The sequence below is a fragment of the Miscanthus floridulus genome, chromosome 14 (assembly GCF_019320115.1).
Source record: "Miscanthus floridulus cultivar M001 chromosome 14, ASM1932011v1, whole genome shotgun sequence".
Lineage (NCBI taxonomy): Eukaryota > Viridiplantae > Streptophyta > Magnoliopsida > Poales > Poaceae > Miscanthus > Miscanthus floridulus.
Window position 1 is genome coordinate 57,796,989 of NC_089593.1, and position 18,008 is coordinate 57,814,996.

At 42.0% G+C, this 18,008-nt stretch overlaps 2 protein-coding genes and 1 pseudogene across 3 annotated transcripts; all 3 read left to right on the plus strand.

The window, feature by feature from the left end:
• Positions 1-2,542: 2,542 nt before the first annotated feature.
• LOC136504240 (acyl carrier protein 1, chloroplastic-like) lies at positions 2,543-5,635 on the plus strand. 2 transcript variants are annotated; one of them, XM_066499095.1, is made up of 5 exons: positions 2,543-2,799; positions 3,455-3,532; positions 4,385-4,495; positions 5,055-5,177; positions 5,257-5,635. In XM_066499095.1, exons 1-5 carry the CDS (start codon positions 2,749-2,751, stop codon positions 5,392-5,394), a joined length of 501 nt encoding a protein of 166 aa, XP_066355192.1. In that variant the 5' UTR covers positions 2,543-2,748; the 3' UTR covers positions 5,395-5,635. The 2 variants fall into 2 exon arrangements, with proteins under 2 accessions (XP_066355192.1, XP_066355193.1); XM_066499096.1 differs by lacking the exon at positions 3,455-3,532 and having other exon boundaries at positions 2,554-2,799.
• A 497-nt stretch (positions 5,636-6,132) lies between these two features.
• LOC136504239 (uncharacterized) lies at positions 6,133-8,001 on the plus strand. The gene is made up of 2 exons (XM_066499094.1): positions 6,133-6,406; positions 7,435-8,001. Exons 1-2 carry the CDS (start codon positions 6,164-6,166, stop codon positions 7,705-7,707), a joined length of 516 nt encoding a protein of 171 aa, XP_066355191.1. The 5' UTR covers positions 6,133-6,163; the 3' UTR covers positions 7,708-8,001.
• A 2,270-nt stretch (positions 8,002-10,271) lies between these two features.
• LOC136504241 (bifunctional 3-dehydroquinate dehydratase/shikimate dehydrogenase, chloroplastic-like) lies at positions 10,272-15,472 on the plus strand (annotated as a pseudogene).
• Positions 15,473-18,008: the final 2,536 nt, after the last annotated feature.

Here is an 18,008-nt window from a genome sequence, read left to right on the forward strand (position 1 = left end):
TTGGCAAGCACAAAGGGCGACGCCTAGCCGGCTAGGAGCAAGCTCCAAGAGTAACAAACCCTAGAACCGCCAACCAAATGTGAGCCAAATGCTCTTAGACTTTGGGAATCAGTGGATCTTCTCTTCAATCGAGTTTTGCTGTCTTTTCTCTCAAGTTTTGATGGTTGGAATCAAGGATTAGCTTGAGGGATGGAGGAGCAACAATGTAGGAGAGAGGTGAGTTTTGGTTCTGTCTTGTTTCGAGCTGAATGACTCAGTGGAGAAGATGACCGTTGTGGGTCGGGCCTAAAGGGTATAAATACCCTCCGAGCCCAACGGTCAGTTAAGGGCGGTACTGCCGCTCTTAACAGGGCGGCACTGCCGCCCTAGCCAAAACAGGTAATATGATATCAAATTTGGCTGGCTGTTTTGACTAGGTGGGAGGATGTAGATCTGTGAATTTGAGCATCTGATTTAACAGTTGACCAACTGTCCTAAAATCCCTCTTAATAGTACGGCTTTCCCTAAACTCAAATTCAAAACACAAAAGAATTTAAACCTCCTTTGAGCTAGGTCTGGCCACCTTTTGTAATTAGGACACCTGCAACCTGTACATCATCCTCATTCTTTGATTCCCTGCTTGTCATTTTGATAAATCTTATTAGTCCTCTAATTTGGTGGTCATCAATACCAAAACCCACAATAGGACTTGATTGCACTTACATTTTTTTATGTGGGGCCACATAAAAGGAAGGTACATCAAACTAAGTTTAAAGTTTAGGGAGGTTAATTGGACTAAAAAATTGTTTAAAAAATATAAAAATAAAATAAAATAATTTTTTAAAATCTATATGAATACTTTTACATGAAAAATAATGTAATTAAAAATCCTAAAATACGGTTTAATCTTATAAAATTGGTTTTACCTCAAAAAATTGTGAAACTAGTTTCAGAATTTGTTTTCTAAAATAATGCTCTATTTTACTGTGTTTAGCTTGAAATTGCTTGAATCCTAGACTCATTTTGGTGCTTATTTGCTAGTAGAAGCTCTCATTCTCCATTATAATTAGTCAATGTTGATCAACATCAACAAGTAAACATTAGGGCCTGCGGAGGTCATAGAGCTGCGCATGTGCGCTAGATTGGCTCAACCAAGAGACATTGAAGAAGACGAAGAAGTAATAAATGATGAAGAAATAAAGTTTGAGTCTCATCAAGATGAAGTTGTCATAGTTGGTTATAAGCAGGAGCAAGAAACAGAGATTGATGATTGATCTTGATGCCTTGAGGCACTCCATTCTCATGATATCAATTTATCATTTATTAGTTTATCGATTTATTGTGCACGCAACATGCTTAAGAACTTTAGCCTTTCACATTTTGTTGTTAGGATGTGACCTTTGACTCTTTGAGCCTTTGACTTTGAGAACCATTTATTTGTGCTATGTTGACGGTGATATGTGTATATGACTCTTATTTGTGTTGGGCTTGTTTGGATGTACTCAAATCCATGTTAATCCACATGTGTATTAGAGTAGATTGGGGTACAACTTAAAACTATTTTCCACCTCGAACTACTCCAATACACATAGACTGAGGTGGATACGAGTACATCTAAACAACGCCTAAAGTGTGAACTAAAACACTGAATTATGATGTGCTTGTGGTATGTCTTGTGAGAATTATGTGTCAAGTGTGAACTATGCATGGTCTAGTTATCTACTTATTATCGATATTTGTTATTTTATTTGGACTAGCAAATTTGCCCATGCATTGCTACGGGTCAAAGAAATCCATGATATGTTTTTTTTTATCTGGAGTCGTACCCATACGTTACAACGAAAACCGATACATCTTGGAGTCGGACTCTGCGCCATTGCTCCTAGACACGATTTATTTTAATTTTTATTAGCACACGTCTTGAGTAAGAGTCATGTCGAGGATTGCATTTATATAGATATACAATTTCAGTTTATATTTGATTCGATAACAAACTGCTCACGTTTTCTGTTTTTGCAATGGTCATTTAGCACTTTTGCTAGTCAAGTTTGAACTGTAGCTATTTTTCGAATTAAACAAGTACAAAAATGAAAATGGTATATATAAACATTTTGACATAGTACAAAAATAGTCTAGCTTCTTCCAATTGTCGGTTCAATCAAATTGATGGCTACTTGACTTGACAATAATGACCCTATTCGACTTATCTCATATCTGGCTTGTTCGGTTTTTTAGCTAGAACAGTATTTTTCTCTCACAACATTTTAGTTAGAACAACGGAGCCCACGGTATTTCAGCTTTCTTGGCTTTGCCGCAACTTCTATTTTGCACGTCTCTTCTGCAGTTCCGTTTCCGTGCATAAACCCAAAACTATCGTTTCAGCCAGATACGACTCTTTTCGTTCTCCAGTTATCCAGGTCATAAATGATAAATATCCGTGTCTTGAGAAACAGTTGAGATGTACGTACACGTCATCGTGCAAATCCAATCCTCCCCGACCCGAGCAATCGAGCCACCAGCGTCCAAGAAATCGAGAATCCTCGTTTCCAGTTCCATTTTGTGGCTGGCGCGAGCGGCGAGCGTGCAGCGTCAGACATTTCCGGACGGACGCTTTTCTACCCCAAGGCCCAAGCCTATCTATCTATCGACTCGACCGCCGCACTACGCTTCCACTCCACCGCTGCGCTGTGATAGCTGCTGCTACTAGCCTACTACTACTGCAGCTCGCCTCTCTTTACTCCCGCCGCCGCCCCCGATCCGAGAGCGAGCATGGCGCACTCCCTCGCCGCCTCCTTCTCGCCGGCCGCCGCCCGGCGCCAGGTCCGCACTTCTTGGACTTCTTCTTGGCTTGACCTCGTAGCTCGTAGCTTGGCCTATAAGGCTGTGTCACTGTTTCTTGAATCTTGATGCGAGGAGCGTACGGCGCCTTCAGTCCATTCGTGCCGTCTGGTTTGTGATTTGTGGGGTTCTTGGGTTGGTTCGCTTAGATGGATGGGTGGATTGATGCCGTAGCCGTAGTTTCCGGTGATGCTGGGGGTGCTTTGTTGGTTTCGATTCGGTTGCATGGTTGCGATTAGATTCGAGCTTAACGAACAAAGTTCCCTTGATCTTTAATGGCAAATTTGCCTCTGAATAGTACTTGTTGAGCGCACAATGCTATGGATGCATGACTCACTCTGGTTTTCCTTCAAATCGCTGCAGTAACTTAGAATCATAGTAGTAATTTTGTGACAGATTGACTTTATTAAAGCTTAGATTAGTGTAGAAAACTTGCATGTATTAACTTCTGGGGTAGCACTGAGAGTTTATTACCATCTGTCACGATGGATGATGAACAGATGGTGACAATTTTGCATATTTTAGTGCAACCTGCAAAGATTCCAAAATTGTTGTGACTAAAGAAACCAGCACCGTGCCAGCTCGGTGGTTCATATGGCTTATTTTAAAATGAACCTCTGCTAGTGAAATGTTGCAGGATCCCACAAGGTGCAGGAAAGGTCCAGGGGTGACCCTAGCACAGCAAGTGACAACACATGCCTCAGATCTTGCTCAAGTTAATTAAGGAGCATTTCTTTACCAGTGCTTTACTTCTGCACATCGATGTTGCTGTGCTAGGCCAATAGAAAATGCCAGCTTTCTTGATAAAGTGTATGCTGCCATGTGTTTTCTTGCTTGATCTGAAGTGTCCTGCATCATGGTCATGGGATCTCAAAACATATAGTTGGGTTCCACACATTTATATCTGGATTTAGACATGGCTTGAAAAACTTTGTTACATCTTGATCCTTGTCTATTACTGGACTGATCTCCTAGTTTAGGCATTTCAAAATCCCTGGACCAGATCAGTTCCTCAAAAGTTCTGGTCCTAGTTCCTTGCCAGGAAGCAAGGCAGTTGACTTTTTAGAAGTTCCCCCCCCCCCCCCCCCCCCCCCCCCCCCCGCTCTATATCTTGTCTACATATATCTATATTTTTCTGAAAAAAAAACTGGTACAGGCATGTGCAAATAAATATAAAAAACATAATGTTTGAATACCTGAAATAGCAACCAGCTGTCTCTCAGTTTAGGTGAACATACTTCATAGACATCACAGGCTTAAATCATGCTACTAATATAATATGTGTGATGTGTTAGCTTCACTATATTCTCTTGATGTACACATTTTAGTATTTATTTCCGATTTCTAAGGACTTCCCATTCCAAATCTGCTGTTTGGTTTTAATTTCATTGAACATCCAGTACGAGAGTAGGAGCAGGTTGTAACTTTTTTAGAAAAGGGTATTTGCACTACATGCACTATGTCAATCTTGTTTCAGTGTCAATTGCCATTCTCTCATTATTGTACTCTATGCTGTTCTGTGCATATGAACAATCCACTTATGGGGACAATTCTTGGTCCATTTCAGGTGACAAATGTGATTTCCAGCCGGAGCTCGGTTTCCTTCCAGAGCTACAGGATGACTTCTGTATCCATCCGTTCAAGACCAAGTTCTCTTCGGTTTAAGATTTGCTGTTCGGTATGCATCATTTTATTCTTTGTTGCTAGCAACACTTGTTCTGGTTCTAAAAGTGTTTGGTGGATAAAGAAACAACCTATTTGTAGTAGCTGTTCATATTTCTCATGGTTACCTTCATTCACTAACATCATACAAGATACTATAAGTAAATTAAATTCTTTGTATAGTTAGCAAAAAAAAAAGGAATTATTTAGTTATTTGTTATAGAAAGTACAAGAAGGGCGGGCCTGGTGCAAGCAGTAGAGTCTTACCGTCTGTGACCGGAAGGTCCCGGGTTCGAGTCACGGTCTCCTTGCATTGCATAGGCGAGGGTAAGGCTTGCCACTGGCACCCTTCCCCAGACCCCGCATAGAGCGGGAGCTCTCTGCACTGGGTACGCCCTTTTATAGAAAGTACAAACTACTAGATAGTGTGAAGAGTGTGACCTGGTTCTTGACAGCTATATGCCTGTTTCTGAGATTGTCGGCATGCGCTTACTGTACTGTCGTACGGTTGTGAAGTAGTAACATCTTTTTGAAGAGCGATCTGAAATATCATCATTCTCTGGTTTATTGATTAGGCTAAGAAAGAGACAGTTGACAAGGTTTGTAGTATAGTGAAGCAGCAGCTGGCTCTTCCCGATGGGACTGCTCTCACTGGCGAATCAAAATTCGCTGAACTTGGTGCTGATTCACTGGATACGGTAATCCCTCTGTATCAAAATTGACTGTAGCTCCCAAAAAAAATAGCAGCATTTTAACATCGCCAACTTTCTCCTGCAGGTTGAGATTGTGATGGGCCTGGAGGAGGCATTCAACATAACTGTCGACGAAACAAGTGCACAGGACATTGCAACGGTGCAGGATGCCGCGGACCTTATTGAGAAGCTTATGCTGGAGGCACCTCCGAAGGTCGTCTAGATCCGTCAACCTTGTGATCGACGACTTTGCATTCGATCTCTGTTCTATGTTAAATTGTTCATGTTACCTTCTTTCTTGTTGATTCAAGATGAGATTTTGTATTGATGTTGCTGAGGTAAATTAGATGCTCCGTCAACATGATGCAGATGAAGACAAATGTATTCCACTTTCCATTTGTATGTTGTACTATTATAGAGAAACCAATGAACTGTTATGAAGAGTCACTGCTACTATTGCTTTTGATTTTTGGGAAGTCACACACATGAAAGTCTGTATCAGATGCAGTAATTGTTGAGCTTGGGATGCAGATTTGCAAATACCAGGTTGTCAGGTGCTTCCCCATGATATTGTTAACTGCAACCACAAGCTTTAATGAATTTTCAGCTTTGTGGTTGCTCGATAACAACTTGAGTTATAAATCAGATTAAAGACAGGATTAAGAACAAAGTTTCCAATGAGAGAAAACTAGGGCTAATGGAATACATTAAAAATAATTTAACCCATCTGGGAAATTTTACTGTTACCTATAAAATCATCATGATATCATTACAAAATTTCAACTTCCAGCGAAGAACTGTAGCATCGGGCGCAAATTGTCACGGGAGAACAGTGTCACTCAACTTCCGAAGGATCCAGCACGGAAGGAAGCTTGGAAGGTGACAGTCTGGATTTGAAACAAATGAAATCCACAATTTTCCCCTGAAGAACGCAAACCACTGAAAAGTATAGACAATATTTTAAAAAAAAAAGAAAAAGAAAAGAGAGAAAAATGTCATCTTCTACCTCCTTGGCTGCCCTTCTCCTCCATGGCCGCCCCCATTCCCCTTCCCCTCCAAAAGCGCAACTTTTCGTAGCTCTCCCCAACAACCCTACCCGATTCCCGGCCTCCGCCTCCGTCCGGGCCGCCTATCCTCCCCGGTGGCCTCTCCGAGCCGCCGGCGGGGAGCAGGACAGACGCGTGCAGGAGCTGAGGGTGCCCGATTCTTGGCTGACGCCTGCAGGAGCAGCGCAGGTTCGGTCCCAATTTGGTCTTTTCTCTGAATTTTTCCACCGATTCTTTTCGCAGCCTCGTGGTGGTTGCTATAGCTCCCCCTCCAGTTCTTAGGTACTGGTATTCTGGTAAACAATCTAGGGTAGTAGTGTTGAACAGACTACGCTCAAGGGGCAGATTGATGCCTCTCACTTCAAATGAAATTTGCAGGGGTTATGTTGTAGGATGATAGTATACCGTCACATCAAACCATCGTGCACGGCTCAGTTCGTGCTGTTCATGTGTCTAGACTCCAGACTTCATATACCTGTGTGTATGTGTCACTGTGTCTTGGGTTTCTGGCTGCTCACATTTGCCCCCTTATCAGGCCATGTCAATGTCTCTTGGGATGTCTCAATTCACGGTGTGGATGGGGAAAGTCGAAGCTAGAAACCATATGGCCACATTGCATTAGAATCAGTTGACAGAACTTACTATTTCATTGCACATGCACAATATAACTTTCAGTAACTGAACTCAAGTAGAATGTTGCAGTGCTCATAAGTGAAGGCGTTTATGTGCTTTTCTTTGAATGATGATGCTTCAAAGTTCAAATCCTTGTTCTGGAGAGGCGCTTATACAACAAAACTCGATTTTTTCTTAACTAAAAGCCTATCGTGCAGTCATGAAACTAACATCCTTTGTGTTTTTTTCTCAAACACACGGAACTAACATGCTTTGTAATAGCACACAAAGGAGAAAAAAAAGGACTATGAATTCCTGTCTGCCTGATCATGGATTATATGGAACTTAAGCAGCAAAACTTGGACTTTTTTTTCTGAACTAAAAGCCTACCGTGCAGTACCGAAACTAACATGCTTTGTTTTTTTACTCGAACACACAGAACTGACGTGCTTTGTAATAGCACACAAAGGAAAAAAGGAAACAAAAAAAAAAAAGATTACCTATTCCCGTCTGCCTGGTCATCATGGGTTATATGGAACTTAGGCACTGCTACGAATTCAGAATCCCTGAGGAACTTACCTCCATTTTGTGATGATCATCACCAGGAATCTGAATGGCTGAGGGAGACACTACACAAGTGGCTCGACGACGAGTACTGCCCAGAGCCGTCCAACGTGAACATCAGCAGCACCGCCGCAGGGTCGTACCGTGAGTCCCTGATAGCGGGGCAGTCTGACCTGGGAGAGATCTTGCTGAAGATGGTGGGCGACCTGGATAAGCTGTCGTACAAGGAGAGCTTCCATGGCCCCTTCTCGGCCGCCAACGCTGCAGTTCGTTTGATCACTCAGAGGATGGAGGAGTCACTGCCTGATGAATGATGGTGGTGTGTGAGCTGCAGTTTTATATGACACGACTGATCCAGTGCGACTGTTCATGGGTGTTGTCGACAGGAAATGGTGAAAATAGGCTCGAGACTTCGTTTTTTCTCTGTTGAAATTCAACAATGTACCATTCTGCTATCAGCTTGTGTATTTGCAGATGAAACGAGCGATGAAACGTGAACGAGATGGGTGGACAGTGGACTTAAGGGAGTGTGTAGCCTGTTCTGAAGTTGTTTTGGGTGTGAATTGGCAGTTGATGCGCAATTCTGGTCTAAAATAAAAAAGGGTTCAAATCTCTGGTTCTTTTCTTTATGGTGGGGCGATATTTACTAATTTCCATGGGTTCTAACAATTCTTCAGTCTGTGATGGATCTATGCCATAGTCACATAAAAGGGGTTGAAGTTTTATAGTATTATGCGTTGCATCTCCAAAACAACTCAAATATTTAAAACTACAATTTTTTTTGCAAAAATAAGTCTATGAACCCATATTAAGGGTGTGTTTGGGACTGCTCCACGAACTCTGTTTCACAAACTCCACCGTGGAGCGGCTTCACAAAAACCTGAAGTTTGTGAAGCATCATTTAGGTGCTCTCATAACTCTACTTTTTTTTTTCTTGGAGCGGAGCTGCATGGAGTTGGACCTGTTTGGCTAAAATGTGTAGCGAAACTGAAAAACATAGAGTGGAACAGTCCCAAACATTATCTTAAAAACTACAAGAATTATCTCCCCCAAGAGAGCCGCTGGCGTTGGTGGCCATTGGTGGTGTCCATGCTAGTAAAAATTGTTTGGCTCCATCCGATCCCTATCGTCTGGCTAGAAATGTCATGCGGCCTGTTCGTTTCGTCGTAAACGATAGTGGATTATTTACTGCTGGCTGGTTTGGTGTGAAAGAAAAATACCGTTTTAGCTTATAATCTACGATCGTATACGAACAAACGAACATACTGATGGAGTGGGTACAACTCATGTTATCGACTGGCTCCATCCGATCTCTATCGTGTGTCTAGGAATGCCATGAAGTGGGTACAACTCATGTTATCGACCAGTAGTTGGCTAGGAGCTTCCAGGGTACTTTCGTACATCCACGCATCAAAACAGTACGGATATTTTCCGACCGTATTCGAAACCGAATCCGTTTAGAGGGGTTGAGATCTGTCCGTATCCGAGTCCGGATATCCAACATCCGATACCGTATCCGTATCCGTATCCGAATACTCAAATCGCATATTTATGATGTCGATATCCAATCGTATTCTATCCGACATAGTTGACACTATTCGTATTCGAATCCGAATTCGGACAGAAATATAAAAACAAATGTAATATCGGTGATATCCGTCCGTATCCGATTCGTTTTCATCCCTACAATTTAGCATGCCCCAGTGGCAAGAATGGCTACGCTAGGAGCTTTCAGGGTACATCTGCGTGCCACCGTCCTAGCAATTTAGCATGGTCCAATGGCAAGAGTGGCCATCTCCTTGGTGAAGTGTCCATGTGCCACTATCTCATTGGCGCGGGCTCTATACCATGCTAGGAGTGTGCTGTGTGCAGCCTCTTGGTAAAAGGGTGGATTTTGCCTTTCCACTGCTATCTGTTCTGTTTTACTGCTCTAATCACATTGGCCTCGTTTGCTTCGCTGAAAAAACAAGTCAAAATACTGTTTCGACTGATTTATTATGAGAAAAACACTATTTCAACTAAAAAAACAAGCTGAAAAATACGGATTATAACAAGCGAACAGAGCCATTATGTTTTCTTTTCCTCCTCTCCTGGGTTTCAGATTTGGCTGAGGCCCTGTTTAGTTGTACCCCAAAATGCCAAATTTTTCAAGATTCTCCGTCACATCGAATCTTTGGACGCATGCATGAAGCATTAAATATAAATAAAAAATAAAACTAATTACACAGTTTAGACGAAATTCACGAAACAAATCTTTTAAGCCTAATTAGACTATGATTAAACACTAATTGCCAAATAACAACGAAAACGCTACAGTAGCATTTTGCCAAAAAATTTTGGCATCCAAACTGACCCTGAGCTTTCTTTTGTTTTTTATGTGCCTAAACTTTCTTTTGATTTTGATGGGCAACCTCCATTCTACGGGCCTGTTTGGTTCCTTCCCTTACTCTAAAATTTTTGTCACATCGAATGTTTGGATACATGTATAAAATATTAAATATAGACTAATTACAAAACTAATTGTACAATTTGCAACTAATTTGCGAGACAAATCTTTTAAACCTAATTAGTTCATGATTTGACAACGTGGTGCTACAGTAACCATGTGCTAATGATAGATTAATTAGGCTTAAAAAATTCGTCTCGAAAATTATTCTCCATCTATGTAATTGGTTTTATAATTAATTTATATTTAATATTCCTTATTAGCTTCTAAACATTTAATATAACATAAATTTTAGGAGCAACTAAAAAACCAAACGCCCCCTACTTCCTTTTGATGAGCAACAATCTCGTTGCCCGTCTAGTCGTGACAGTCCCACTTCAGCACGTCAGTCCTCTTAAAAACAAAAATGAGGTCCCACCTCCAGCCAAAAGAGCCGGCGGGGGCCGGCAGCCAAAACCCACGTCGGACTTCGCCGCCGCCGCCAGGCGCTAGGGGAAAAGGCAACGCCGGCCGGCACATTTATATATGGTGTACCAGGCAGCCCAGCCCGCCACGTGTACTCTTCTGCCGCAGAGCTAAGCGCGCTCCTCCGCGGCAAGCTGCTCCTACCAGCCACCGCTCCGGGTGCCAATGGCGACTGCAGCAACCTCGACGCCGGCGGCGTGGCAGCCGACGCTGGTCTGCGCGTCACTGACCGCGGCGGCCGCGCTCGGTGCCGACGTGGCGGAGCTCCAGGTTGGCTGCCTCGACGGCTTCGAGCCGCGCAGGGACCTGCCCGTGCTTCTCGTCCAGCCCCGTCCGCTCCCCGTCATCGTCTCCTACAGGTTCTTGCATCGCATCTTCTTTCCTGAGACACACCTCCTTGGCGCATTCTGTGAGAACTGGCTGGTTTCAGTAGAATTGAATGGGGGGAAATGTTTGTTCTTTGTAAATTTCAGATTGTGTTTCTATTGTACCATCAGAGGAACAATATGTGTTTGCCCAGTTAATCTCGTATGAAAGTAATGTATATTTCTTGGTTTTGGTTGCGCAGGCCGAAATGGGAGGGCGGTCAGTACGCAGGCGAAGATGAACCACGGTTTGAGGCGCTTCTACTGGCAATGGAGCTGGGAGCTGAATATGTTGATATCGAGTTCAAGGTTGGCTCCTGGGAGCTGAATATGTTGATATCGAGTTCAAGGTTGGCTCCGTCCTCACTCCTTTTAATTTCATTTCAGACTATCACAATTCACAAGACTAGCTTGCAGGGCAAAGAATTTCTCCTTATCCAGTTGATTTCAGAACCATTTTGTGAGGCTTGGTGAATTCATAGCTTTATGTGTGCAGTACTACTGAATTGGATATCTGAGAGTTCAGAGTTGGATTACATTTCGATGCAGTTTGCTTCTTGTGCTTAAATACATGTCTTCAGGACAAGTGAATCTGTTCCCTTTTGGTCACTATTACGATGCTGCTCTGCAGGTTGCCGACAAATTTATGAATTTTTTGTCAGGGAAGAAACCTCAAAACTGTAAGCTCATCGTTTCAACATACGACTACGAGAGCACTCCATCGGTACATGAACTTCTGAATTTGGTGACTCAGATACAAGCAACATTGTGAAAATTGCAACCACTGCTGTTGACATTGTAGACACATCAGGAATGTTTCAAGTACTTGCACATTGCCAAGTGAGTTTCAGTGTATCCAAGTTTTTTTCCATAGCATGCCATCTAGTGCTGACCCTTAGCTTAGGTTCATAAAGATTATGTGTCCTTAAAAATCTGCTTGACTCAGATATGAACTTTTGCTAAATTATCCGTGGCACTCCCAGGTTTGTGCTAATTCTAAAACAATCTAGTGCACTTCCAATCTCCAGCAAGTACGTTGTTGTAAATATAGCTGGTTTGCTGGTGACTAAACACGGATTATAATTGGAGAGCTAGGGGCTAGGCTGCTACACTTTCGGATTTCCTCAGATCCAATGCTCACATTTCAAGACTGCAGTAATGAAATCTCTGACCTGTTATGACTAAGACCAAAAAAGATTATGTTTTAGGAGAAACCATTCAGGGAGGCCCCTAGTGTGGTATACATGAATAAGATAAAAAATATGAAGTCATATACAAAATGGACAAATAAAGCCATAAAGGATATACATTTAGCAATTCACATGATGACTGTAGGCCTGTAGCCATTGAACTATTTATTTTCTGAGGGAATATTTCACCCGAGGGAAATTTCTTTTTCAAAGCCTCCTTCCATGAATCATATATCTGATGTTAAGATTGCACTAGGGATATGCACAAATGATGGTGTAGTGGTTTCCACACAAAAAGATATTATCCTATGTGTTAGTTTCAATGCTTCATTTTTCAGTTTCTATGATTCCCAGTTCACATTATCTTTTTATTTGAATAATGAGCAGGAAAAGCAGGTGCCTATCATTGGGCTGGTGATGAAAGAACGGGGTTTTATTTCTCGGATTCTTTGCGCAAAATATGGCGGATACCTTACTTTTGCATCTCTTGAGAAAGGAAAAGAATCTGCCCCCGGGCAGCCGACGGTATCAGACTTGATAAATAAGTACAAAATTACGCAGATAGGCCCAGATACTAAGGTCTCTGGTATTATTGGAAATCCAGTTAGCCATAGTAAAAGCCCAATTGTGCAAAATCAAGCTTTCAGATCAGTGGGTTTCGATGCTGTATTTTTGCCATTTTTGTCAGATGACTTGGTTAAGTTTCTTTCTACCTTCTCAGCACCAGATTATGCCGGCTTCAGGTAAAATCATAATTTGTTGCAATGATTTTTTGCTATATCCTTATTTACTCAATTTTATAGTCTATCCCCTATGTCTGATCATCCAATACTTTCTTCGATCCAGTTAATTGAACTGTAGTTGCACAATGCCCCATAAGGAAACAGCACTTAGGTGCTGTGACGATGTCGACCCTATTGCCAGGGTAATTTCATTCCCATTTCTTCCCCTATGAATTCTATGAGAAAAATACACACACCAAGAGTAACATTTGTAAGATGGCCTGATGGAAAACTTGTAGGATACAATACGGACTATTCTGGTGCTATTTCTGCTATTGAGGATGGAATAAGAGGTTTCCACATGCCACCACTTACAATATTGTATTTTGCTGATCTATATATGGTTCGTGTAACTGCCTTTTAACCCCATTTGCAGCATCACAGCCAACAGATTCGACCACTTCGCTACTGGCTGGAAGGCTTTTTGTTGTTATTGGGGCTGGTGGTGCAGGGAAAGCACTAGCATATGGTGCAAAAGAGAAGGGAGCAAGAGTTGTGATTGCAAACCATACATTTGGTATTTACTTCTTCAGGATGATTCTACTCAACAAATTTAAAGCTAAGCATTCACATTAGATATAACTCCTCTATGACTATGACAACTTGTGCATTTGATTTTTAAAATGAGGCCACGATTTGTAAGTTAGGCCTTGCAGACCTTAACCTATTTTGGGTCCAAAATCCAAACTCCAAAGTTAGCGATTATTCCCAGTTTATAGACTAGATGCTTATTCAATGTGCACTTATTAGCCTTTGGAATTTCCATTATGTTCTAGTCATGTTTTCTAGCATTTTATTTGCTCTGAAACTTTTCTTGGCCGCCTAATATCCTTTTGTAAGATAAAAATGTGATTGATTGCATTGAGATTTCAAACTTTTCAGCACGAGCTCAAGAACTTGCCAACATAATTGGTGGGACTGCATTGACCCTGTCAGAGTTGGAAAACTACCATCCCGAGGAAGGGATGATTCTTGCAAACGCAACATCTGTGGGGATGCATCCAAATGTCGATGAAAATTTTCTATCTAAGGTCTCAGACTCGCTTGCCTAATTGAACCGTCAACTGTTACCAGTATATTCTGGCTTTTTCTAATTTCGTGTAACAACGTATGATAATCCTGCAGGAAGCACTAAAATCCTATGCCGTTGTCTTTGATGCGGTCTTCGTGCCAAGAGAGACTAGACTTCTCCGAGAAGCTGTAGCGTGTGGAGCCACGGTTATTGACGGCCTGGAGATGCTAATCAGGCTAGTGATGGTTCAGTTTAAGCTTTTCACAGGGGGCATGACAGGTACTTCTCACTCCACTTATCGTTGTCCAGAAAGATAATATTAGTTCATCTTATGAAAATTTCCCAATTAACTCACCCTACAGCTCCAGAAAGGTTGATGCGTGAGGCTATCCTGACAAAGACACATTGAGGTTTGTCCAAATAACAAGGTCTCTGCAGCTATCATGGTTTCTGCAAAAATGGTTCCAGTTGGACATATGTCCTCCTTCCTGCTTCTTCCTCGACGTTTGGGAAGCACCGTATTTGATTGATGATTCTTCAACACAAGCGGAGGAGATGCAGGTTTCGGTCTCATCGACGTTTTTCTCCTACTGCCTGCAATGGTGCAGTGTCGTTTTCATCACATCACATTCCTCCAGGGTTTTGGACTCGCCTGTTGTTCAGTAAACAATATGCTCTAGTTGAACAATGTAAAGATGTTTTGGTTTTCAGGTTGATGAATTGGTCGAGAAAATTGCTATTATAGGATGCGAAACAATGGGCTTCGCTATTATAGGACTCCAATCGTCGACTTCGCTAAAATAACACTTGAAACGTTGGCACTTTGTTTTATATGACATTTGGTGTATTTCTTGACTTTGGTAATCAAAATACATGTATTTTGCTTCTTAATTGACTCTTTTACCCTTCTGGCCTTACGTATCCTTTTGCATGAGTCCGACGTTTCGTCTAACTGCCGCCGCCCGCCCAATCCTCCTCGACGCGCCGCCCATGGAGGAGATGAACTCGCCCCCACCGGATCCAGAAGGGCCGCCGGCCGCCTCTGCCCTTACCGCGCTGCCCTCAGGCGTGGCCACGTTGGCCGGCCCTGGCCTGGCCGCCTGTGCCTCGGTCTGTCCGCCGTTGCGTGCGTTTGCACTTGGCTCCGCGATTCAGTCGTTCCCTTCTCTCTCTTATGTCTTACGTGCAAAGATTCCTTGATCTCATCGCCTAAACATTTTGTTGCAGATACAAATCCGTTAGGACAAGCTGCTGGGGATCTGTTGGATTACAGAGCTGATGTGGATATTCCTAACCACACGTGTACAGGTATGTGTCTTCCGTTATGTTTTTGTTTTCACACTGAGCATTGGTACCCCCAACATCATGTACAAAAGTAAGCATCGAGTAAACAGTTTTGACTTTGATCTGATTGAGCCATGTTTGCAATTGCAGCCCTCCATGATTTTGGGAGAACAATTAATTTGTTAATAAATCAGTTACATCTAAATGGCTTCTCATTGTAATACAAGGTAATAGTACTCGTCGCCTTTTGCCAATCAGGTGTTAGAACTTTATTCTTTTAGCAAACATCACTCACAGTGGAGCATTACCAACGGTAATAAATTAGAACTATGAGGGAATGATAAATTCATGTTCTGAAAAGATTCTTGATGACATCATTTTGCATATTCAGTTGATACACAGGTAGAGATGATGTCTTATGTTGCACGCTCTCCAAATTAAGTCTGTGATTTTTGCATGCACTGTTTTCTTCATATTTCTATCTGGTGGGTTATATTAATGTTGTTTCCAAGTTGGAATAAAAAGTTGTTAGCTATGTGGATGCATTACTCTAGGATGGTTTGCTACAATTGCTCAAAACACCTGCGTTTGGTGCTTCTGCATTTGCCTCCTGATAAATAAAAATATGCACATGCTGCTACTATCTAGTTAATTTATGCCTCATTTTTGCAAGTAGAAGGTCCAGCAAAAGGTCTGGACGAGCCGGTAAAAGGCATGCCCACTGCTCTAGCCCTAGCGAGATCGCTGCTTCCAATTGCTCCTCTTCCGACAGTAGAGTGCAACCTTCCTATTCTTGAAGTGCAAAGGTATATATGCTTGTATGCTTTCTGTTTGTTTTTTACCACGATAGTAGTACACATTAGTTACAGTTGATTTCACTTGTTTAGGTCCCAAGTAGATCATATGGAAAATATGGAAAGAGTTGATTGGGATACGATACAAATAGTGGAGACACATGATGACGAAGGTCGTATTGCACTTATGAGTGAGTCGTAGATTTGTGAGCTTTTAGGCTTGACAGAGAAGGGCACAACAAATATACCTGCACAAGGCTTTGATTGCCGAATGGATGAAGAGGGGAATGATAATGAGATTGGGCAAGATACTGATGGTGCTGCCATTCCTACTAGTGATGCCATACCAGGTGAGATGGTCATTTCATATGATAAGAACAACCCATCCATGGAGGTAGGAACACTGTACCCAACAATGGAGGAGTTCAAGCTGGCAGTGCGGCAATTTGCCATCAATAAGGAGTTCAATTTAGGAGTAGAGAAGTCATGTAAGACGAGATATAGGGCTTTTTGCAAGTCCGGTGATGAAGATTGCCCTTGCAAGTGGGTAGCTAGCAAGGTTGTAAGTATCTTTAGAGTTGATCCAAATATTGGTGCTAAGGAATTGCAAAAGAAGTTGGAGACAGATCACAAGTGTCAAATTGCATATGACACTGTATGGCGGGGTAAACAAAGAGCTCTTGAAGAGGTTTATGGCAAATGGGAAGAGAGTTTTGAGCTGTTAAATGGGAAGAGAGTTTTGAGCTGTTAAATGGGAAGAGAGTTTTGAGCTGTTATTTAGGTGGAAGGCCGAGGTAATGAAGCGGTGCTCCGGGAGTGTCGTTGAGATTGAGGTACTTGAGGTGGATGGTCAAATATATTTCCACCGTTTTTCTGTGCTCTTAAACCATGCATTGATGGATTTTTAGAAGGTTGCAGGCTTCATTTGAGCATAGATGCTACAACACTTAATGGAAGGTGGAATGGTCACTTGGCCGCAGCTGTAGCAGTTGATGGTCACAATTGGATGTATCCAGTCGCTTATGGCTTCATAGCTTCTAAAAACACAGACAACTGGACTTGGTTCATGGAACAATTAAAGAAGGCAATAGGTGATCCTCCACTGCTTGCTGTTTGTTCTGATGCTTGCAAGGGCTTGGAGAATGCAGTGAAGAATGTATTCCTAAATGCAGATCAAAGAGAATGCTTTTATCATATTGTCAGAAATTTCAAGAAGAGATTTAGAGGGTTTGGCCAGATATATCCTGCGGCAAGGGCTTACAGAGAGGACATAGTCTATGACAATATAGCAAAAATGGTAAGTGAATCAGCACAAGCAGTGAAATGGTTACAGACCAATCATAAGTTATTATGATATAAGTGTGGTTTTAATCCAGAAATTAAGTGTGACTACATAACTAGTAATATTGTTGAGTCATTTAATAACTGGATTAGAGACCATAAAGACTTACCTGTTGCTGATATTGCTGATAAGATCAGAGAAATGATCATGGTACTTTGAAACAAGAGAAAAAATATTGCATACAGGCTACCTGAAGGTAGGATACTTCCAGCTATTATGGTTCAGCTAAAGGCAAATACTAGAGGCTTGGGACACTTGAAAATTGTACCATGTTCTAATTAGAGTGCAGAGGTGTGGGACCATAGCAGCCGAGCTGAGAGGCATATTATCAAGTTACACCAAAGGACCTATATTTGTTTTGAATGGCAGCACACTGGTAAGCCATGTCAACATACATTGACCTATGTAACCCACCATCGGGGAGTTGACCTAGAACAGTTTGTGCATGACTACTACTCGGTCAATAGATTAAGGGCTGCTTATGGATACCTACAGCGGCAGCACAAAAAAGATGACTTCAAAGAGAAAACTACACATTGGATGAATTATTTTAGCTGTGACGAGATGTAAACTCATGTTTTATTTGATATGACTTTAATCTTGTTTGGAATAATATTATGATGTGAGATGAATTCATGTGTATTTAATATTGTGTTATATGTCCAGAATTTTACTCTAATTTTCTTAGAATTTTTACTGTATTTTTGTGAATTTTAATAATGTGTGACATACCTCGGCGACGGCGGCAAGCGTGCCGCCGTCTGTGGCAAGCCAGCCAGCCCAGGCGGCGGCGGCTGCCGCCAGGCAGCCCACGCACCGATCAGACGAAACGTCGGAAGATGACAATGAAACGAAACGTGGTGACGAGCATTGGCCGTGGTGGCGAGTATGAGTAAAGGTATTTATGTATTTTTGGTTTTATATTTCAAGAGGAA

Coding starts and splice junctions, on each gene's coding strand:
- LOC136504240 (XM_066499095.1), top strand. CDS start 2,749: ATGGCGCACTCCCTCGCCGCCTCCTTCTCGCCGGCCGCCGCCCGGCGC. Junction 2,800..3,454: donor CGGCCGCCGCCCGGCGCCAG/GTCCGCACTTCT, acceptor GAAATGTTGCAG/GATCCCACAAGGTGCAGGAA. Junction 4,496..5,054: donor GGTTTAAGATTTGCTGTTCG/GTATGCATCATT, acceptor TTTATTGATTAG/GCTAAGAAAGAGACAGTTGA.
- LOC136504239 (XM_066499094.1), top strand. CDS start 6,164: ATGTCATCTTCTACCTCCTTGGCTGCCCTTCTCCTCCATGGCCGCCCC. Junction 6,407..7,434: donor CGCCTGCAGGAGCAGCGCAG/GTTCGGTCCCAA, acceptor GATCATCACCAG/GAATCTGAATGGCTGAGGGA.